The following is a 24,743-nucleotide window of genomic DNA, read 5'->3' on the forward strand; positions in this document are numbered from 1 at the left end:
TTATTTTTTAAACTCATTACATAAGATTATACTAACTGAATAGAGGACATAATAGCTAGATAACTAAATGGACTAAAGCAAGCCACGCTGATAAAAGAAATAAACACAATTATGATTAATTTTTAGGAATACGTTGTGGTTTCAAATGCCTTCTATTCTCTTTAATTTTAAACCCATGCTTTTTTTCTTCTAGTGTAAAAGAAAATGTAGGCATATAAGAAAAACAAGAATAGAATAGATCTGAGATGCATGACGTGTTATACCAATTCCTACATATCTCCAAAAAACATATGAAAACAGTATGTTTTTTTTTTTTTATATTATTTCTGGTTTTAACATTCAGACCATAATTAGAATGATCAAAGGGACTTGGACTGCAAGGCTCTGAGGGCTTAAAAGCCAGCAGGCTCTTAAGAATTATCAATCCTGCAGGCTGCTCTAAACCTTTCCAAATGTCACCTCCTATTGAACCAAAAATGTACTCATGCTCAGACTTCAAATCACAATGAAACCACAATTCGTATGCAGAAATGTGTAGGAAAAAAAAAGCTCACTTCCTATTTAACAGAGAGTCTGAATTAACAATGCTTCCCAGTTTTTAGAAATCTGATAATATCTAGCATGCTAATAGCCACAGAAGAGAGAGTCTAAATAATAGGGGAGTCATTTTGTATTGTTAAAAGAATCATATGATTTTCATAGCAAATTTGTCCATCATTTACATCAATAGCCTCATTAATTAAAATTTTTTATATCCACATAAGCCAGGAAACAAAAAACTAATCAGAATGTAAAATATAAAAATCCATTCTGAACATTAACAAATTTATTTTTACACTTACTTAAAATATGCTACCCTTATGTGAAATGCAAATTCTGAAAAGTTCTGTATACAGCTCTGAGATATAAGCAAGAAACTGTATCTTGGATGTACTCAGAAAACCAATGAAACAATTCAGATAATTGATTGCTACTTCTCTGTTCAGCTACAAGATTCATAAAAGATGTTGGGTAAAAATTTCAGAAGTACAGCACAATAATTATTCTTGAGGTTATGTGTACCTACAAGGAAAGTTAATTTTAAGATCCTCTAAATGTGATTGCACTAATTGTCAAACTTCTTAACAAATACTTTAAATGCATTCGCAGTGCAAAACTCTTAGGACCAAAAATAAATAACTTTGTGTAAACTCCTCTTATCATTAGAAAATGAAACTGCACACAAAGCATGCACATCCAGGTGGACAAGCAAAATTTCCCAAGACCTGTAATCATGCAGAAGAGCAGCTTTGTCCAAAAATGATCACTTGCAAAACAAAATACTAAATCACCACAAACAAGGTATTATTTTGTACACTTACCCAAAATACACGACAAACCTTTCAGTTTCTACCCTGTCAACGCAGAAAGAAGTGTGGGAGGGGGGAAAAGGAGGCAGGGTATCATTTGCCAAAATCTCACTAATACTGCTAGAAATTTAGAATGGCAAGAGAAAAATAAAGCTAAAGAAAGCCTTCCTTTTTTTCCCAAGAGCTAGTAATGTTCGTTTTATGGGAACTCTGCACCCTGAATTCTTTGCTATTGACAAATGCTAGCAAGAGGTTCAGCAGTTCCCACTTATGGAAGAAGACCCCATGGCTAGCTAGCATGTCAAGACCCATTCAAGACATTCCTTTCCAGGCCTCCTCCAAGGCGCTTGGGCCTGCCAAGCACTGTACAGGCTCACAAACCGCAGCAGCTGAACAAATTTCATTCAGCCCTGCTTGTAATTACTTAGTAGCTTTAATTAGGTTTAAAAAAAATAAAAACCTCTAGTCTCAGATCTAAAGCCAGTTGTTCTTTGAGTTAGAAAAAACAAAACTCTGTAACTAGAGAAATGTATATCTTATATCATTTGCACAGGAATATACTGAAGAAGCCATATAATTATATCATTTAATTATGCCAAATATTACTTAAATACAACTTTGCATCAGGAAACCAAAACACTTTTCCAAATCCCCACTGTTTGTCATTTTCAAACAGGCTTGAAAGAATATGTCAAAATGTAGAGCCCTAGAGCTTCATTTTTAAAGTCAAATGTATCATTTATAAATATAGGGTTATATACCACATATATCCAAATTCTCTGAAATAAACTGGCATAATGAAATTGTTTGTGATTTGAGGAAAACTAAATAGAATATTTTTACCCAACATGGTATTTGAAACCACCACAAATTTTTTAGTATCAGGGCAACTTTTGTCTAAAGTTAGTTGAAATACAGAGAATTTGAACTTGGATTTGACATTGACAGAAAATTATAAACTGTTATCACAATAAACTGTTAACTATTTTATTGCAATATTGGGGTTTATTATAATCACAGTAGCATTCATTTATTCTTTCACTCAAACTTTGTTAAAAATTTGCAAAATTAAGAGGAAGTTTTTGATAAAATATGCGATCTAGATTTTATTTTACATAACTAAATGTGTCTGAACACTCAAATTTTGTCATTCTTGTTCACACACAATTGAGATAATGCAAGTATGCACCAATTACTAATCAAATTAAAACATTTTAATATACATTTGAATTAATTTTCTCTATTTGAAAAGAACCAATAATTTCTGAAATTTTCTACCTTATGATTTGTACTTCCTTATGTACTATTTTTACCCATAGGAGGCAGAAATAAAAGTAAGAACAAAAGAAACCCTTAAAAATTATACTTAATTTAAAATGTTTACATGATAATGTTAAAAATGAATATTTTGAAAGAATATAAAGAATAGTCACTATCAATTTGCAGATGGATAATCTAAATAATTCTTTAAACATTTAGTTGAGAGTACAAACTGTCAGCTAACAAAGTTTCTATGGATTACTACAGCATTGGTTTATAATCACGGCTTCTTTTTCTTTAGTTATTTTCAAGGTTGTCCACTGAATGCTCAGACTTAATGCTTTACTTAATGAAAAAAGACAAAAATGAAAAAAAATAATTTCCAATTTTCATTAGATTTTACTGATTTTTGATTGTATGAAATGCCTTTTCTTAAGATTTAAACCTAAAACATATATTAAAATCATGTTATCTAGCCTCTCTCTGTGTGTGTGTGTGTGTGTGTGTGTGTGTGTGTGTGTGTGTGTGTGCGCGCATATGTTGTAAATTGGTTTTTGCTTTGGGGTGTTTTTGTTTGCTTGGGATTATGGTTGTTTTGTTTTACACCTCATGTAAGAAAGTAAGTAAACACAATATGGTTTTGAAGGAAAGCAAAAGGAACAGTGGACATTCAATAATTTATTATCTACATTCCATATTTTTCTTTCACATAAAAATAAAAATCAGTTACTCATCAGATTTTTTAAATGTGTTTAGACAAAATGCCTACAAAGAAAAACCTAAAAGACAGTGATATAGAGAAATCCAGGGATTATATAAAATAACTTTTACTACTTTAGTACTGAATAATATAACACAAAATGTTCCTTAAATTTATCTGTGAATTTTGTTGTTTCTAAATATGAATTGCACAAAGCCCTCAAGTCACAGTAACTTTCTCTAATATGCATCAACTTTCACATAAAGAGACTTGTGTTAGAGAGAAGGCTGATTCTGATTTCTTAAAATCATTAAATCATTAAACACAGTATTTTATATATTTATAGAGAATTTTCTGAATTACTGGGGAAAAAAAGCTCTTTGAGAGATTGTGAAATTTTCTTAATATAAATTACCCACTGAGAAATGCTAGGTCAATTCTTATTATTTATTACTATAAAGGTATCTCTTAAATTTGTGCAATTTTTGATTCTTTAGAAAATAGTCATAAAATCAATGTTTAAGTTCTGTGTAAAAAAGAGAATTTCATTATATGAAGATTAATGTTTTCTTTTTACTCCCAAGCTCTAATCTTCTTTTCTGTTGAGCATAAAGCCAGCAGAACTGTTTGCTTAACCTAACATTTTAGATTTGCTGGGGCTTTTTCTTTTAATATAACAAAATATTAGCTACATTTCATATTTATCCGATACCTTCCATAAATTCTCTCTGTAGAGCTTCTTCACAAGAAATAGCAGGGTAAAAATTCACTGAAGGATATAATTACACTCATAGTCTAATCAGAAGCCATCAATAAATAACAAAAAAAGTCTGAAGGCCAGTATGACCCTATTTGCTTTTTTTTAACTTTATATAGAAAAATAGAATAAAACAAAAATCAAAGTTATTAAAGAGAACACAAACATAAATGCTACTGAATATACCTAAATGGGTTATTACCTGTCTAGGGAAAGTGTTACGGTTTCATTCATTTCCGGTATGTCATCACCTTTGACAGTAATGTTGATTGTTGTGTCACTTTGCCCAGATAAAAACAAAACAGAACCATTAAAGGGACCTATATCATCTGCGGTCACTGATTTTGAATTAAAGCCAGAGGGCTTCAAACTCCAGTAGACAGTAGCCTGGCCATCAGTTCCATCCCGATGTAAGGGTATATATACCTTATAAAAAGAAAAGAACAGGATAATTTGTTCTAAAATACATGCTCACAAATTATATAAGCTGTGCTACTGCTATTAGTTTGTACATATATTAGTGTGTGAACATATGTATTCTACATAGAGAAGTGAACTATTAAATGCATTAAAACTCAACCAAACGATCCTCTAAGCATGGAAATAAACTTAGACATATTTGTATTAATTTTTGCTAATCAAATTTACATACAAAATTACCCTCACCCAAAAATGTGTCTAATCTGGATTTGTCTTAATAAAAGACAAATATTTTAAAAGACATAGAATTGTGAAAAACATTGAGTAATCTTCCTAAATAATAAATTTCCATTAGAGGCTCTCTGAAAATAGAATTGCTATCACAATGTAAAGTGAAAAATAAACTCCAGTGATTAAAACTGGAAAACTATATGTCATGTAAAATACATCCTAAGTGATGGGGCAAAAATTTTTTTTAAATGTTTCTAACTAATAGGACAAACACCATAGAAAAAAAAATCAGATACTTATGATATCATGACTGTGGATTACCTTGAGCAAGTTACTTAACTTCTCTGATCCCAATTTTCTCATATGAAATAAAGCTAATGATTTCCTATTTTGCAAGTTTGTGGTGATGATTAGGAGTTGTTTAAGTAAAGTATCTAGAACAGTGCCTCTCTAGAGTATAAAGCTAAATAAATGGAAGCTATTATAATAATTCTGAAACAAACTATTTGGTAGTTTCAATCAAGGACAGTACACTTTAAAAATATATAATAAAAAGATCACTACAGATTATGATGAAGTTTTTTCAAAAGAAGAATATAAAGGAATATTTAATGGTAGATTACGCTATTCTTTTTATGCTCCTAAAAGAGGAGTATCCTCTGTTTTTTTTTCTTAATTTGCCCTTTAAACTCATCTTGGAAAAAAAACCAAGATATTTTCACCATTAATAATTCTGCTACTTCAACTTACAATGGTCAGAATGCGAAACTAGTGAGGAAAGATTCTTAGGGAAGACAAAAGAAGTAACAGAGGGCAGGGTCCTAAATCACCTCGAGCGAGTGGGCATTGTCCAGGCTGTATCTGAACAAACAAAGGAAAACTCCTAGTTTTTCTGCTGTTTCCCAAGAGGCGAAGAATGCAGGTTCAAGGAGCTCAAACCTTCCTAAAAGCTAATTTTTCTTAAGGAAAAAATATGAAATGGTAAATTTACAGCTTTCTAAGATAAATAAAAGCAATATACTCTTTGAGAGCAAACTAACCTTTCGACAAGAGTGTATTCAGAAAAAAAGCATGAAAAATCAAAACCATCTTGAAAAATGAAACTTCTCTGTCCATTTGTAGAAGCTAATATACAACGGAAATTGAGGTCACCATATTTTAATATAAAGCTTTGATAACAAAAACTCTCCTCCTTTCTGATCTAAATCTCAACTCGGTTTAAGTCAAATTTAAGTGTGGGGGACTTGGAGAAGGTCTCAGGGACAGATTATGACTCAGGCAATGGTAAGGCTGAAGGAAGAGCCATCCCTAAATAGATGGAAGTTTGGGAAAAATTCAACCAGGGTATGTAGTGGTGGGGGCAAGGGGAGGGATGGGGTGCTGTGTATGTGAATTTTTTATATGTTTATATGTAAAAATGTATATATAATGTAGAAATATATAAAATTAAAAATTCTTAGATTTAGCATTCCACAACTTTACCACCATCATTTCGACTATCAAGCATTAAGGCCCAAGCCGGCCACATCACTCCAACCCAAACATATGGAATGCTCAGAAATGGAGTACATCAAGCATACCTATGGTACCACGTCTTGGCTATTAAGAAAAAAAAAAAAAAAAAAAGATTTATAGTGCAGGCACGATGGCTCATACCTATAATCCCATCACTTTGGGAGGCCAAGGGAGGTGGACCACTTGAGCTCAGGAGTTGGGGACCAAACTGGGCAACATGACAAAACATTCATCTTTACTAAAAATAAAAAAAAAAAAAAATAGCTGGAAGTGGTGGCACACACCTGTAGTCTCAGCTACTGGGGAGGTTGAGGTGGGAAGTTCAACTGAGCCTGAGGTGGAGGTTGCAGTGAGCCAAGATCGCACCACTGCACAGCCTGGGTGAAAGAGTGAAATCTCCTCTCAAAAAAAAAAAAAAGAAAAAAAGAAAAAAAAGTTTATGTTTGGCTACCACTGTATCGAATGTCACAGAACTATCTGAAAGCTGTCACATCAAAATATCCTACACTCACTCTGAGCAATTAACTCTAATTTCATTCTATCTAATATTGCAAAAGAGGATGGAAAAATCACATACTCATTAGTTACCTATGTCAAATGACATATGGAAAGCTTGTTGTACACCACGAAGCTTTTTAAGATCTGTTAACCCTATATGCTAATCCTATTTTAGGCCCCATCAATAAGAAAAAGCCTACTTACCACTTCAGCAGCAAAATCTTCTGGTTCATGCAAAACAATTGGAAGATTGCTAAGAAAGCCAATTTCTCCATTTGCAATGGCTGGAGTAACCAGTAAAGAAATATTCCAGATTTCCCCAAATCTAGGGCTTATGGGTGGGATTGGGGGAATTATGTTCACCAACTCTACAGTTTCCAACTATAATAAAAAAATAAACAAAAAGTAATAAGAATTGATAGAAGAGTAAATTTTTTAAAAGGCTTAACAGCATGGGGCGACAAAGTAAGCATAGTTAGAGGTCACCAATAACTTGGCAACGTTATTCTCCTCCTCCTTAATTCACCATCCCTTTTCCACTTCCTTCGCTGGCCTCTGGAGCTATTTCTGCCCCTCAATTTTTATTATTCTCCAGCGGTCTGCCTAACTCCTTTATCTTATAATTTTATGCCCTCTCCTTAATAATCTCTGCATCTCTCCCTCTAATTCTAAATCTTTATAACCAACTGCCACCAGACATCGTATAAATGTCACACAAACACCTTACATATACAATGTCCAAAACAGAAATCACTATCTCTCTTCCATGCCCCTTCACTGGTATTATCACCAGTGCCACCACCTGCTATTGCTCCTTGCAACCTACATCTAACTACCTTGTCCTTAAAGCAAAATATCAGAAAGTTGTCCATGTCACCTTCCTGTCTTCCACTGATCCACACTTCCAATCATTACCCATTTCCCTTCTCCTCCAGACAAAATCCGGTATCAGAAGACCACTCAGAACTCCATTTATAACTTCATGCATCTTTATATTTAATGAACTGCAATGTGTAACATGCAAGCATAACATATAGTGTCCCTGTAGTTACAAATTTTACAAATTGCTGGTTTATGATCATTTGATGTATTCCAGATTTTTACTTCCCAACAGGTCTGTAGAGCTCTTGTGATTCTGTGTCCTTTTCAGCATTTTCCCAATACATGACACAGGCCTGACATAGACTTGAAACTGCAGCAGCTTCACAATAAATATTTGTTAATTCCTCCCTTCTACACAATCTGAGCTCTATTAAGAATTCTGATAAATCACAAACATTCAACATCTTAAATATTCCAACTTTTCAAAATCTAACTTCTCAATGCTCTCAGTGTTCGCTTCAAGAGTGCAGGAATAGGTAATCATTACAGGACTGCAAAAACAATAGGAATTTTAAGTTATTAAAATAAGATGCAATTTTTAACTTAATAAAACCTGTCTCTCCCACTCTTTAGAACTCTCTGTTAGGCTTTATAGTGCTGAAGTGATGACACTAAGTAACCACCAGTAAACCTGTGATTTAAATTGATTTTCCGCAAGTGGACAGGACTGGTACTGATTTCCCTCCTACTTTGTGATGAATAGTACATTTTAATGAGTAAAAGTAAAGGTGTTTTTTAAGTGTCACACATTTTGCTTTAAAAATCATATACTGTAGAAAGACATAAACAATTTTGGTTTGGTAAATATTCATTTGAATAAAAGAAAAAAATTAGATTGATAAATTTTGTCAAATATTGGCATATGGATGAAGCCAAATAAAATAAACTGTGATCTTCAGTATACTGCATTTACTTTACAATGTAAATAAAATGTAGAGATAAATAAAGTCACATAACTGTGACTTTAACTATTTATTATTTCTAGAGAAAAGGAATATATATACACATACATATTTATTTATCGTACAAAATAGCACAAAGATAAATAAAATACAAATATTTCAATGGTATATAAATATAATGGTGTGCATTAATATAAGGCAAAGATATTTCTAAAATACACTGGTCATGTATGAGTTAGCACATATTTGTGAATGAACATTCTCATTGCTTTATATTCAAAAAGAGCTAACCTGATAATACTGTGCTAAACATCAAGAAAAAAAAAGATATATTTTTACTGAAAGCTTTCTAAAAAGAAATAAAAATATAAGTCATATTTCCCTACATTTATCAAAAATGTTACAGAATTAATCCTATAGTATTTTTGAAAAATAGAAATTATAGACGGTTATGAAATGAACTGATGGAAAAGAAGATGCTAATTGTACATGGCTTATTTCCTAGCCTATAAGCCTTTTTTTGTCTGGGTTCCATCTGCTAAATCAAATTGCTCTATTCATTCATAAAGAATCGTTCTTTACTTTCAGATAGTTTGCCACTGGGACAGCACATTAGTAGCCCTATGCTTGCCAAAAGCTGCATCTCAGACTAATGTATTTAGCTGAGAGGGTTACTAAAGAATGAGGAGCGACCAAAGAATTCTCCTTTCTTTAGTTTCAATCAACTTTGCATGCAGAGGCTGAGGCTTCCTATTCTTGAGTTGCTCATCCATTATGTACTATGCAAAATACACAAACCTTTTATTCCAACCAGCCTTCCAGAACCTACAGCTGTTTTGAACCTCAATGAATTGTGTCAGTGACTAATAATGCCTTGTTCCCCCAAACAAGTGTTAAATTAACTGCGCTGTAAGACCTTTGTGTTTTAACTATATTGAGAGATATATAAAGAATTGAGTGTGAAATTAGTGGTGCAACTTTCCAACCCAGGATCACCAAAAATCAGATATTAATTACATCCTCCTTCAACTTTTTTCTTAGTTTCCAAGGGTCATCAAAAAATTAATTCTGTATGTTTATATAGAACACTGAAGCTGAGTAGCTAAGATAATATCTGACTTGTAGAAAGTTTCTAATAAGGATGTGCTTATACAAGAATTCTCTGTAGCTACTTAGATAGAAATATTGGACCTTTTCAAAAGATTAAAAGTTTAACAGAAGATACTGATATTAGCACAGATATAAGGGTCTCTATCCACAGTAAAGACTAGTTTGGAGGCATTATGAGAAAAGAAATTAGAAAGCTAGCATGACAACAAAAACGTTCTCTGTAACTCCATAACAACATTTCTGCATCATCAATTCTCAAACTCTTATCACATCACTGCAACTACTCTAGAGATGCCAGAATGCCCAGGCTTCTATGAAAGCAAAAGCAACTGTGTAAAATCTTTGCCTCATTCCACTTGTTTTAATAATCTGGTTCTTGTATGAGTTGTAGATTATGCAAGACTGGAGACAAACAGAAAGGAGAATGCTAGGCACCAAAAAATCCCTAAAAAACCCTTAAACATATACTTATAAGAATGTTCTGAAATCCTGAAACCTGAGGATCCTGACAGCAGAGAAGACAAACAAGTGCTCACATCAAAAAATTCCATTAAATTCTGAAACTCCACTCAACAAATTGTATGCCAGAGAGTCTTGAAATTTGAGGAACGCTACCCTAAGTGTGAACTGGTAAAATCAGGATGCATTTACACATTAATAAAATCAATTTTTAAAAGCAAACAAATTATGTCATTTTGTGGCATAAAGCCAGAGTTTTTTTGTTTTGGTGTTATTTTTAGTTTCTAAATATATCTCTAAATGTGTTCTGGTGGCAGCATTCTAGTTGTTTTAACTTAATGCTCACAAGGGACCCAGTCATGTGCTTGGCCATTGTAGCATTTCACTTCACAGATCCAGACCCCCTGGCATCCACAAGCCACAGGACAAACCAGACGTAATTGTGAATACAGCCGTGTTCCATATGCCTATCACTTCAAGAAAAATCCAAGCGTCCTCCAGAGAGTGAGTCATCCTCACAGACAGAACACACATTACATGAAAATCTTCCCACTTGGAGGAGATGCAAGAAAACAAAAAAAAATAATAATAAAGATGAAGATCAGGATCTACTGCCATTAGTGTAGGGCTCTGGGGAAGAGGACAAATGCTTCCCTCTGTGTAGGCATATTACAAAAAGGTGTCCTTTACCTACTAACAAATCCTACATCTCCATAACAGGTCACCCACTAAGTCCCTTGGACAGAACAAAAGTCCTTGAAAAATACGCAAACAGCACAAGTATGCCTGGAGGCTCAGCTCAGAAAAAGGTAGGAGTCTTCAAACTGAAAACAGTCACGCTACCAAGTGCTGACACAGTCCTACAAAATTCAGAACACCAAGGAACAGCTGCAAAAAGCTTTCAGAGATAAATATCAAGTTATCTAAAAGATAAATCATTTCCTTCACTTCAAATTTCTCATCTGCAACTCTGGAAGCTTAACAACAATACCGTTCAAGTTCTGAAGAAGAAATTATTTTAACCTAGAAACTTCTACCAAGGCAAACTATCAATGTCAGTTTAAAATTTCACATTTCAGCTGCTCAAAGACCCAAAAAGTTTACCTCACATATACACTTTCAGCACATGTATTTGAGGGTAGCTATATTACAACAAAACTACAGCATAATCCCAAAGAAAAACGCAAGAGATCAAGGAAATTCAGGAGTTCAGTAAAAACCATCCCAGACAACAGGTGTGAAACAAGCATACAAAGCAGTTAGTATAGCTAAACTCAACATTCAACATGCACAGGAAGACAGCGGCAAGGTCTCAATAATGTAGTGAAGATGACATATAGAAAACGGACAATGAGAAACTCCAGAGGAAGGAATAATAAATCCATCATAAAATCTAGGCAAAATATGAAATATATTTAAATGTGGCATGATTCAAAAAAAATTGTGAAACACGGTATTTCATTTGCTACATACTTCAGTTGGCAAAATGTATGGTGACATAAAATTTTAGCTCTTTCCTTGTCAATCCATTCACACTACCTGATTCTGCACTTAACTGATTTACATAATTCAAATTTGATAAGCATCCTTTATTGATTTTGAATTTTCAGTATCAAGCAATCAACACATGGAAAACAATAATAGTATCATAAATGAGTACAGATATTTTACACTTTGGCCATAAAAGTAATATTTAACAGAAGTTGAGAAATGAAATATTTAAAATGGAAGGATATATCATGGGGATTTTACTAAATAGTTGAAGGTCCAGAGATTCTATCTAGACAAAGAAATCGATTTTTGAGTATATTATTTTAAAGTATTTATAAAATTTGTTGATTACAGGCATGAGCAGTGGCTCATGCCTGTAATCCCAGCACTTTGGGAGGCCCAGGCAGACAGATCATCTGAGGTCAGGAGTTCAAGACAAGCCTAGCCAACATGATGAAACCCTGTCTCTACTAAAAATACAAAAATTAGCCGGGCATGGTGGCAGTCACCTGTAATCCCAGCTATTTGGGAGGGTGAGGCAGGAGAATCGCTTGAACCTGGGACGCAGAGGTTGCAGTGAGCTGAGATCGCGCTACTGCACTCCAGCCTAGGGGACAGAGTGAGACCCTGTCTAAAAAGAAAAGAATATATATCATATTGCTTTATTTCTGAAATATTTATCTTGCAATATTCATTATGAAAACATATTTATTCTACAAATCCTATTCCTATGTCATATTTTCCCAAATCAATTCAAAGCAAGGTTAGCCTCTTTCTCCCGCCCTCCCTGTAATAGTTTACAAGTTACTCTACTATGTTATCCATAATAGTCTGACTTGAATGACTGGCGTTTCACATCTGGTGTCCTTTTAATGTTACCTAATTAAAATATTAAATTTGATAAAAATTCTTGTCTTATTTATCCTTATATAACTTAGAAGCAGGCACAGTCTTCTGACTCCCTAAATAACTTTTAGTAACAAAATATAAATTACAGCAAAATAACAAGGGCAAAATAATTTTTAGTTAATTCTTTCACATAGATTAGTACACGTGAAGGTTAACCAAAGTTAAGATTATTTTAATCATAAAAGTACCTGTACTAGAAAGTGAGCCCCATTTTGAAGGAATGCATCATTTCTTATTGGTAATTTTGTAGTGACTTGAGTTTTTTGCTCTGGAAAAATGAGGTCATTTTTCCTCGATATATTTAAGATGCCATCTTTTGCTTGCAAGGGGTCCACAGCTCCAGCAGGAATGTAAAGTACAGAATAAAGCAGCCTCACATCTCCTTTAGTTCCTCCTAGTCTTGTAAAACTCAAAGATAAGTATCGTTCACCTGGGCTGCTTTCAATCTTCTGGTTTTCCATGGGAAAAAATGTTATTAGGCCATAAACATCATCACTATCTTGAATGTAGAACAAAAGCTGCAGATGAAGAAATAAAATATTAAAGTATAGAATTCTCACATCTGAGATTATCAAACTCTGTATTTTCCATGCTATTCTAATTTTAAAATGTATTTATACTTCATGTTTAAAAATGATGACTTTATGTACATAATGGAGTAAAAGAAGAACGAAAACAGATTTGGAAATGTTCCTAAATCATAGTTTGTGGAATTTTTTAGAGGATAAAATATTTATTTTCAGAAGGAATACTGAGCAAGGAAACTATTATTTTTCCTGTCCCTTCAAACTAAACATAAAGTAGATTTATGTGTGATCAAACTCTTTCTTCTACAGCACAGAAATATTAACAAGCATAAAGCATAATAAGAGTTATACCTCTGCTGGCTGGCTCACTTCTGCACCTCCTTGTATTGTGTGGGGCAGAATTTGAAGTAGATAAGCTTCTGCCTCTTCTGGAAGATCATCATCAACCACAGTAAGAAGGATGGTTGCCAACATCTGCCCTTGTGCAAAATGGAGAATTCCAGAGCTGGGTCTGATATCTGCTGTTACTGGTAAGGGATCACTGCTGTTCCGTGTCAACACCCAATTCACAGAGACATTCCCATGGGTGCCACCATTTCTAACCACTGTGATTTCTTCAAATCTTAAATTTTTTAAAAGAAATACATATTGTCACATAGTACACTTCATTTCCCTGAGATAAGCTTTCCCAATATCAAGTTGTCCATTAAACACTGATAAAACCAGAATCTATATAACAAAAGAATAACTGATTTGCTTTTTGTTTACAACTGGGTCATACTCTTGCCCAAGCTGAAGTGCAATGGCATGATCAGAGCCCACTACAAACTCAACCTCATGGACTCAGGTAATCCCCCTACATTGCCCTCCCAAGTATCTGGGACTTCAGGTGCACACCAACACACTCAGCTAATCTTTTTATATTTTTTTTGTGGACAGAGTCTCACTTTGTTGTCCAGACTGGTCTCGAACTCCTGGCCTCAGGCAATCCTTCCCCTAAGCCTGCCAAAGTGCTGGGATTACAGGTGTGAATCGCCATGGCTGGCGGAAAAAAACGTTTTTAATATGAAAGTGTAAATATGTGAATGCATCCTCAGAAACTACTATACTATCAATCATTTGCATAATTACACTCCAAATAAGAAAGAAAACAGTGAAGTCATGGTAGAGAAAGTGACACATATTCTAACAGTTCATTGTTGTATCCAATACCACAAAACTTAAATCTTGGAAGAACATATTAAAATAATGGTAGCAACATGTTTAAAATAAATCATACCTTGATATTGTATCTTCATCAATTATAACTGTCCTGTCAAACAAGACACTGTTGAATGAAAGGACTCCATAAGGTTTATCATTTGGCTTAATGGTGACTTGAACAACAGAAGGACTTATTAGCACAGCATCTCCCTGTAAGGTATCTTTTAGTAACATAATGTGAAATGATTCAGAAATCTCTGGTATGGTGTCATCAATTATTTGAAATTTCAAGTGAGATTCATGAATAAAAGGTGGAAAAACAACAGATGTGTTTGGTTGAAGATCAATGAAGTCCAGATTTTGCTGGGCATGTGTTGTGGAGTTCCCAGTTACAATAGCATAATTGATTGAAACCTCATATTCATCAGATCCAATCAGATTTCCATTATTGTCCTTTCCACGAACTACTGGAATTACGAGTATGTGGTCTTCCTCAGGAACCAAATAAGTACTCTGAAGAAACCTCACGGGGCTATCATTTTTCTTAATGATGATCTCAACTGAATTCCTAGAGGTGTTAATCTCAGCTCCTCCTTCTACACTTTTCAGTTGAATCAAAAATATTTCATCATTTTCTGGTATCTGTTAAAGGAATATAAACAGGGCAAAACATCAACAGCCAAAACACCTGCAAAGAAACTAAAGTATAACAAGCCATTATGTTTCAATACAGTTACATAGAAATAAAAATTATTTAACTGAAGGAGCTAAGTGAGAGGTTTGTTTAGTCTCCAATTACTAAAATAGTTTCCACAGGTAAATAATGTATTTTAGACAGGAAAAGAAAATGTAACAAAGTAATGGTACAAGTAATGAATTCCAGGCATAATCTCTTTCAGCCTTAACTGGTCCTTAGATTAACCCCAAAGATTAAATAGTAAAAAAATTGACATACATTTCTATCAGTTTTATCAGGTTAGTAAGGTGAGAAGCAGTATTCAAAGTGTAGTAATACCCAAGAATCTGGAAAGTACATTAAATATTACATAAAAATTGTTAGTTTTCCTTGTGAATTATTCTTGTTTTTCTCCAAATGGTTGTTAATTCAGGAGTGAAACATATGACACCAACATATGCTTTTCAAGATACACATCATGCCTCTCTGGAGAAAAAGCTATAAGAGTCAGTACTAGGACAAATGTTGACATTGTTAAAGAGCAATTTTTTTTTTTTTTTTTTTTGCTGTTGCGGAGAAATCCTGGGGTTAATCTCCACTGTGCTGTGAGAGCTTTTCATTTACCATACTATTTTAGAAATGAAAGTGAAAAAAAATGCATGCTTTTACCTCCATCAGTAGCAACATAAAAAGCAAAGCTATTTAACTTAAAAATAGAATGTTATGATTTGATTGATGGTCTTTTAAATTTATAATCAAAATGTATAATTAATCATCTCCCCAAATTATAGCCCATTCAATGCTTTGAGATCTTAAAACAAAAAGGCTTTTTTGCTTGCTTCCAGAATCAGAAAAACTAGAGATATCAATGCTTCCAAATAGTACATTTTTTCAAGAGAAAAACTGTTTTCTAATAACGTCTTCTAATCCTCTAATATTTCTTTTTTGCCTCTCTTAAGGTTTCTTGTGATTTGGTTTTAGAATTTTTGTAGGAGGGTAGAGGAAGGGTTACAAATTCCCAGCTATTTCCTTTTTGTTTTCTTTTATGGCAAAACTTAAGATTCTTCTATAAAAACTCGTATTTTCTCTTGTTTAGCTCATGTGGGGGACATCCTTGCACATTATTGTTCAGATTCATTCTTTTCTTACCAGTTAAGCCAGCTGTATCATGAATCTCTATCCTTGGTAGTTTCAATGTGAAATATGAAAACAATAAAAACCTTTCCATAAAAGTGAACATTGAAAATATCCAAACAAAAGAATATCAACTACAGTAGAATTTTTCTTTGCTTTTATGGTAAAATATTTACTCTGGGTTAGTACTGTTCTTGCTCAAAATTGAAAGCACCAACAAAAATCGATTATCAGGGTATACAAAATGCTTATATGTTTGTATATGTATGGTTGCCAGTTATATTCAGATTCATCTGCTTTTAGATGTGCAATTTAATGTGAATTAAGTAAGGTAAATACTAATAAGATGTATTCCAAAATAATTAGCTATTTATTGCTGAGGTATGACTGGCCACAATACATTAAGTTCATAGAGGACTGTGTTCTGCAACACAGAATTCTTGTTCCATTTAGGTATTTAACATTAGCCCGGCCGGGCCCGGAGGCTCAAGCCTGTAATCCCAGCACTGTGGGAGGCCAAGGCGGGTGGATCACGAGGTCAAGAGATCGAGACCACCCTGGTCAACATGGTGAAACCCCGTCTCTACTAAAAATACAAAAAATTAGCTGGGCATGGTGGCGCGTGCCTGTAATCCCCGCTACTCAGGAGGCTGGGGCAGGAGAATTGCCTGAACCCGGGAGGCGGAGGTTGCGGTGAGCCGAGATCGCGCCATTGCACTCCAGCCTGGGTAACAAGAACGAAACTCCGTCTTGAAAAAAAAAAAAAAAAAAACATTAGCCAACCTCATCATCAAGTACTGTCAAGTTATAAATTACTGTTGCTCTGCCAGGGAGAAAGGTGATATTTCCTTTAACTGGACTCAAATCTTCATCAGGGGTATTTGGGCCACCCTCTACCTGCAAAGAAACACACAATGCCATCAATAAATATCGAATACTTCACAAGATTAAGAAAGCATCATTGTGATGTCAGCAGACAAAAATCTGAAGTTTAAAGATGTTCTGCAAGAATTACACTAACCCATACCTAATTATGCCCTTCGAGTTAATAGGTCATATAATGTAATTATAATTATAGATATTGACTATAGTTGCATCAAACTATGTGGTTTTTAAGAACTGTTTTTTTCTCAACCATTATGTTAAAGCTGACAGGGAAAATCTCTAAAAATATTTCTTCATGAAAGAAAGGGTATTCAAGATTAGTAAATTCCCTCAAGTAATGGAATCAAATACCAGTTTCTCCACTTCACAAGCTGCATGTGAAGATGTGAAGAATAAATCAAATCATTCATTTAAAAAAGCATTTGTTGAGTGCTCCATGCGGCATCTCTTTTAGATACTAAAGATTTAGCAGTGAACAGAGCAAACGCCCCTCCATATAGACCTGACATTTAAAGAAAGGGAATAAATGATAAATAAATGAATGGGCATGTATCAGATGATAATAAGTATCATAGAGGAAAAATTAAGAATAGCAGGAGAGAGACCAAGTGCTAGGGAGAGGTGCTACCTGTATGCAGTGATCATCTATCAACTTACAGCAGTATATGGCAATACGAAGCACTCCAAAAATGTTACTTATAATTATTTAAATAATAAACAGGTTACAGACATGGTAACATAACTTTAGACATCCATAGATAAGTTGAAAACACCATAACCTAGAGGCTTTATCCTTTCTACAGCCAATTATTTTCTAGTGTTTCCAATATTTATCAGAAAATTTTTCAACAATTCATTATCTAAATGCATATTCCTAAGTACATGAAAAATCGTGTATGACTTCCAGTGTAGAACTTCCAAGACTACTGCATATTTAGTGTTTACTATGTTTTTCATGCATTACTGTCTTCTGCTGTTCTATGTTCTGTGTAGTTATGAACATAACTACCATATGATGTGGACACCCACAAGCATGAAAAAAACTCTTCTGTGCTTCCATAGAATTGCGTTATATAAATACAAGTTTCCATTTTATTGATGCTACAATTAATAATTAGGAAAGAAACTGGTATCAGAAATTGCTAACATTCTAATGTTTGAAAATAGTATATGATCATGTTCTGGATCCCAAAAAACACAAAAATTAGTTGAAGATTTAAATGTGTATCTCATAGAACAGCAATGTGGCGACACAATGATGGGCACATGGTCTGCAAGCAATAAAATAAAATGGTTAGAGCTAGCACCTAAAAAATACGCCTCACCCATAGCTTATTGTATTCATGCCACATCCTGTAACATTCATGGATTCCCATGGTGGAGTGCAATGGCTATAACCAACATCCATTGGGTGTACTGAAAAAAATAGGGGGTGGGGGGAAGGCATGGTGACTCATGCCTGTAATCCCAGCTCTTTGGAAGGCTGAAGAGGGAGGATCACTTGTGCTCAAGAGTTTGAGACCAGCCTGGGCAACATAATGCAACTTCAACTCTACAAAAGCATTAAAACTTAGCTGGGCATGGTGATGTACACCTGTACTCCCAGTTATTCAGAAGGCTGATGTAGGGGGACTGCATGAGCCCAGGAAGCTGAGGCTGCAGTGAGCCTTGATTGTGCCACTGCACTACAGCCTGGGCATAAGAGTAAGAGCCTGTCTCAAAAAAAATAAAAATAAAAATAAAATGGGGAAAGGCAACACATTAAATAATTTTACGTAAACCTAAGTAATCCATGGGTATTTTAAAATTTCATATATTTGAAGACAGTTATCTTAAAAGTTCTGTGAATTTTATATGATTAACATTATTATTCTATTTTATGATGTATTTTTCCCACATATCTAAAATGTTAGCTTGTATTTCATGTAAGCATCGTATACACAAGCAACAAAGAAAACATTTTTTATATTAATCATGAAATATATCAGATCAGAAAAGTATTCATATTTATTTAATTGTATTGTGTCATGTTTATTATACAAAGAACTTTGATTTTCAAAATTGCAGCCATCTGGCATTAACTCCAGTGTTCGAATTTAAAGTGATTTCAGGGCTGGGCACGGTGGTACACACATGTAATCCCAGCACTTTGGAAGGCCAAGGCAGGCAGATCACCTGAGGCCAGGAGTTCAAGACCAGCTTAGCCAACATGGTGATACTCTTTCTCTACTAAAAACACAAAAATCAGCCAAGCGTGCTGGCACATGCCTGTAATTCCAGCTACTTGGGAGGCTGAGGCAAGAGAATCACTTGAACCCAAGAGGCAAAGGTTGCATTGAGCTGAGATCACGCCACTGCACTCCAGCCTGCGCAACAGAGCAAGACACTGACTCAAAAAAAATAAAAATAAAAATAAATACGTAATTCCAGCTACTTGGGAGGCTAAGACAGGAGAATTGCTTGAACCCTGGAGGCGGAGGTTGCAGTGAGCCAAGATGGTGCCATTGCACTCTAGCCGAGGCAGAAAGAGCAAAACTACCTCAAATAAATAAATTAAATTAAATTAAATTTGATTTCAGAATAAACTTACCTCAAAAGTCACAGTGACCATTCCATAGGTTCCCTTTTCTCTGATGAGAGTAAGAGGCACAGACTCATTTCTGCCTCTGGGCTCACTCACTGTGATTGAGGGAGGCTATTGAGGAGAGTAAGCACAGATGATCAGTAGCTGAGCAATGAGAGGTATGAGGCGGTAAAAACTATTACCTCAGAAATGCTCAATTTCCAAAGACAAATCTATCTACACTGTATGATAAGAATGTGGTGTTTCCTAGCTTCTATGAACTACAGCTTTAAAATGCTGAAAAAAGTTAAAAATAATAGTGTAAAGGGAAAATAAAAACTAGTCAGGCAAAAGATTGGGTTCTTGACTTGGTTCTACCATCAACTAGCTGTTCTGCTGAGGAATTTAAAGGTTTCCTAGTTGAAAGATGACAAACTCAAATGCTCACCGGGGCCCAGTAACAGACATGAGTTAAGCCTTCAGACCAAGGCAGCAGTCACTGGGACCACCACTTGGCCTTGCCCCCAAACACTCTTTCTCCACATCAGCCAGCTTGTCAGTGAAAAAGAGACACTGCTAATAACTTTAAGGACAGGATCTCTGCAGGAGGTGAAAGCGAGGACTTCAAAAGAAATATGCTGGTTTGGCTGTTGGAAACTCAGGGTAGGAGAGGAGGAGCATGGACACAGGCAAGTGCACACAAGCTGCAGAAGCAGTGGCCAGCTCTCAGGGTGGCAGTGAAGTTCAGTAGCCCCATCCATAACTGGCGTTGGGAACGCCCATCTCGAGGGGTTGTTTCAACGAGACAGATCACATCAAATTCAACTGTATTGGAGATAAACGGTTTTATTTTAAGAGCTGGAAACAATTTCTCTCAAGGAGAGCCCTATCTTTTGTATTTGTTTCTAATGATAAAACCCTCTGAACAAACGATTGGCCAGAGCCACAGAAATTCAGTTAAAAAATAGAAAATAAACTATTGAGCAAAAGTGAATGGGATGAAATGGAGCTTCAACCTTCAGAAAACATTAATTAATGGGAAAATCTAAGAGTTGAGATGACTACAGAATTCTGAAGAGCAGTAGTGACTACTATTCAAGTTCACAGTAAGGTTTTTGAAAAGTATTATTTTAACATGCTTTCTCATCTCCCATTAACTCCAAACTTTGAGACTAGTCTGACAAACAAACAACACTCTCCTTAGGTGACATTTGGGGAAATCAGGCAAAAGGCATTGAGTGGTATATCTGAGTTAAAGACCAGACAGGAGAGGTAACAAAGGAGTCAGGTGGAACAATCAGCAGAAAGAGATTAGGACAAAAGATGACCACGATCATACAAGTCTCCTCAATTCACAAACATCTTAGGTAGAACAAGTGAATGGTCTACAGAATGTGAAACAGGGATAAAGTTAAAGCAAATTTTATTTAAATATCAAAAGACAGAATGACACTAGCTAACATCATGAAAACTAATTTTTAAAACTTAATAAACCATTATCTTAACAACCATGAGTATCGTCAAATAGTAGCCATACCATATTAAATGAAATAATTCCAAATGCATTGTCATTTGATAATATTGTAACAGTAACAGTCCTTGGCCATCCAAGCTTCACATTTTCTGAAGATTTCTAAAATAAAATCCCAAAAATAATGAAATAAAAATAAAATAACAAACTAAATATTTGTTTTGTAGAATTTGTCTTCAAATAATTATTCAGAATATAATAAAATTACATGTTTAATCTTAATGCACAAATTAAGAAAACATTCAAAATACATCAATGTGGTTAAGAAGTTCCAAATGAAAAACTTTGAAAAAAGTTTTGAAAGCCAGTAGTCACTGACTCTTAATAATACATGACCATATAATGATAAATAATCACTGGCTAGTAATGCTATATTATAAATTAGTTATAATTCTGATGTTATCACTTATATAACAGAGAATTAAATACAGAGTACAAAATTCTATTCAATGTAATTTTTCTTGTACTATTGAAGGTACTGAAAATTTAGTATTCTACAAATCACAGAACCAAATTAAAGATAAAATATTAAAACATTGTTCATAAAATTGAGAGTCTATCTGTAACATTTCTACTGAAATTCAGCATGAAAGTGTATTTTTAAAAGAATGGTTTAAGAGAGCAAAACATAACTGTTTCAAGTGTCATTTTCACAAACATTTTAATGATAGTGACATAATTACTCAAAAAAAAAAAAATTCTTAATGCTCTTTAGAAAAAACAACCAGAATCGTGTTAGCAAGTCATTGCCTCAACCTAACAGATCAAGCCATAAAGTTCAATTAAACCTAAGGCTATTCAAGTTATTTTCTGAGCAGTGCTCTGAATTTAAGTCACAGGGACCTCCCACTTCTATGCCTGCTTTTTGTATCCTTGTCCTTTGAACTCAGAAGTCACAGTCATTCTTTGTACATCTGGCAGCAGGGGAGGAATAAAAAAAAAGGGGGGCCAAAGAGCAGGCCAAGTTTTCTGGAGCATCTGTCATGGCAATTCCTGAGTAAGCTGAATGGATCCAAAAACTAGCTGTAGAATTTCTGGACAAGATCAAAAAATAACCAGATGGTGGAAGTGCTGAAGAGGCTGTCAGTTCTGGATTCTACGAATACCACCATCACTTATCTGAACTGGCTCATCTCTAGATAGATATATTGCTAAGCACAGAAAGATTTTTATAAGTTTTATAAGTCTTCCTTATAATTTTTAAAAACACGACCTTACCTGTAATGTTAAGTGAAAAATAAAAGTTTCGTCAGGCTCTGGTAAGTCATCATCACATACTGCTATGTACACTGTTCTGTTTGTTTCTCCAGCAGGTATAAAAGCTGCCGCATATGTGTCAAAAAAGTCACCAGTGTCCTCTCCATAGAGCTATCAAATGCAAAATATAGATCATTCTTATTTAACACAGTATTAGGATAAGCAAAACTGATGTTAATTACAGTATCAAGAGACAAAGCATAAATTAATTGACATTAATGTTTATAGGTAGGATATACAAAAACAAAAATCATAAATAATAAGCAAAAAAGCTTATCCTCAGAAATAAACAAAAATAAATGGTTGTAAACAAAATCATTTGTTCATGCTGTGAAATAAAAATAAATATTACATAGAAAAATAATAATTATATAGGAAAGCAATTATGTGAATTTTCTTTCTCTGCTCCTGATTGATCTGGAGTAGACTACAGAAAACCTAACAAGAAGAAAAATTATAGCTAAAATTCTCACAAAAATGTTGCATATGCATAGCTATACAACAGAATATTATTCAGCCATAAAAAAGGATGAAATCCTTTCATTTGCTGCAACATGGGTGTAACAGGAGGTCATTATGTTAAGTGAAATAAGCCAGACGATGAAAGATATCACATGTTCTCATCCAGGTAAAAATGTGGATCTGAGAGAGGTAGAGAGTAGAATGGTGATTACCAGAGGCTGGGAAAGGAAGAGGGGAATGAAGGGAAGTTGGTTAAGGAGTACAAAAACAGAAGGAATGGGTTCCAGTATTCGATAGTACAGTAGGGAAATTATAGTTAACATTAATTTATTGTATATATCAAAATAGCTAGAAGAGAGGAATTGTAATGTTCCCAACACAAAGAAAAGATTAATGTTTGAAGTGAGACACGTCCCTATTTCCCTAATTTGATCATTACACATTGTATACAAATATTAAAATATCACATATACCCCCAAAATATGTACAACTTTATATGTCAACACAAAAAAAAAAAAAAAGAGAGAGAAGGAAAAGAAAGGTGGATGTGGCCTGCCAAAAAATGCGTCAGGAAAATCAAATATTTCCCTATCAATTTCAAAGAAACTGCTCTTTCCCAAACTCAACCGAAAGTTGTACTTATATTCTCCCACATCTCCAATAAAGATCTAAGTCTTTTAGCATTTCAAATGTTTTAGTCATCATAAACTTTTCCTTAACTTTTTAGGATCTTAGTCTGTAAAATCAGCATTGCTAGTAAGGATTCTCAGCATTATTGGTAAGATTTTGCATGAACTTGTGCAGATCAAAATGAGATCTCTTTCACCAAAAAGCTCAAATGAGTAATTTAGCTACTAGAAAAATATATTTTATTTAGTAAAAAACTAAAATTTTCCTATACATGTTTTTTACTAAATAAAAAAGTATTTTACGTAGTAAAAAACATGTATAGGAAAATTTTAGCCAATTTCTAGTTCTCATACATAAAAATAAATTAAGTTTTAAATACTTGAGAAATCCAACTAAGTCATCAAGGGTGTTGGAAAATACACCTTGCTATAGAAAATGACACAAGCTTTAAGAACGAATTAACAAGAGCCACTGAAACAAACAGAAAAACACAGTAAATCAGCCTATGAAAATCATTTAACAATTCAAAATATATAAAAATCAATATATGTAAATAGTTTCACCAAAATAACATTCATAACAGCAAAAATTAGAATCAACCTCAATGAAAAGGAAGAATGATCACAAAGTAATTACAACACCATCAAGAAAAGTTGGGAAAATGATAGAGGAACCTGAAAAAAATGATAGGATTCAATCAAAATTATATGAAAAAGATTATCTAATATAATGTATACTCAAGCTAAAAATAATTTCAATATATATAGATACATGTCATAAATAACTAAAATTATAACATTGGATTTGTTCACAGTTTTTCATCATCTTCTCCTTTTATAAGAGTTCATAATGTGATAATTAAACCTATTACTTAAAATTTTATTTTTGCGAACAAAAAGTTTTAAGTACTTTGAGACTCAAATATAGCAATACTCTTAGTGGTCACATGACATTACTTTCCAGTTAAAAATAGACACATACTTATGCACACACAATCCACCCAGTAACTAAACTGTGTGCAAGATAGATCAAGAGCTCAACAAATTCTACCTGACATTTACTTAAATTAATATACTTAATGTTTCCCATTAAAAGAGCTCTCGGACACAACTAAAGCTTTTTTTCCTATTGCCATTTTTCTACTTTTAAGTATTCCATACATTTTCTCTACACCACCTTACAATAGATAGCATGTCTGAGCAGAGATAGCTACAATCCAAATTACCCAAAATGAAATGTTCTTGTTCTAAAATAAATATATGAACGCTGTAAAATGATCAGTCTATATCTTTAAAAACAGTACTGTCAAATGCACATGGTTATGTTGGAGCACTCTATAAACCTGCAAGAGATATAAATGGAATGGTGTTATCTGCAAATCATCTATCATTT

General features: G+C 34.0%; 1 protein-coding gene across 5 annotated transcripts in view; it reads right to left on the minus strand.

Moving 5' to 3' along the window:
• The window catches only part of ADGRV1 (adhesion G protein-coupled receptor V1), a 565,868-nt gene that overhangs the window by 496,934 nt on the left and 44,191 nt on the right, over nt 1–24,743 (minus strand). For 4 of the 5 annotated variants that reach the window (XM_032276299.1, XM_032276290.1, XM_032276304.1 and 1 more), the window contains exons 3-11: nt 22,221–22,370; nt 21,009–21,104; nt 19,499–19,603; nt 16,807–16,920; nt 14,290–14,855; nt 13,362–13,632; nt 12,672–13,001; nt 6,935–7,111; nt 4,269–4,492 (exon numbers count right to left, since the gene is read on the minus strand). In XM_032276299.1, coding sequence (XP_032132190.1) covers nt 4,269–4,492; nt 6,935–7,111; nt 12,672–13,001; nt 13,362–13,632; nt 14,290–14,855; nt 16,807–16,920; nt 19,499–19,603; nt 21,009–21,104; nt 22,221–22,370 — 2,033 coding nt within the window. Of the gene's footprint in view, nt 1–1,361; nt 2,959–4,268; nt 4,493–6,934; nt 7,112–12,671; nt 13,002–13,361; nt 13,633–14,289; nt 14,856–16,806; nt 16,921–19,498; nt 19,604–21,008; nt 21,105–22,220; nt 22,371–24,743 lie in introns of those variants that run through there. The other variant, XM_032276319.1, reaches the window with a different exon arrangement.

Source organism: Sapajus apella, unplaced genomic scaffold, assembly GCF_009761245.1.
Source record: "Sapajus apella isolate SASKATOON/1434 unplaced genomic scaffold, GSC_monkey_1.0 scaffold1, whole genome shotgun sequence".
NCBI classification, from domain to species: Eukaryota; Metazoa; Chordata; class Mammalia; order Primates; family Cebidae; genus Sapajus; species Sapajus apella.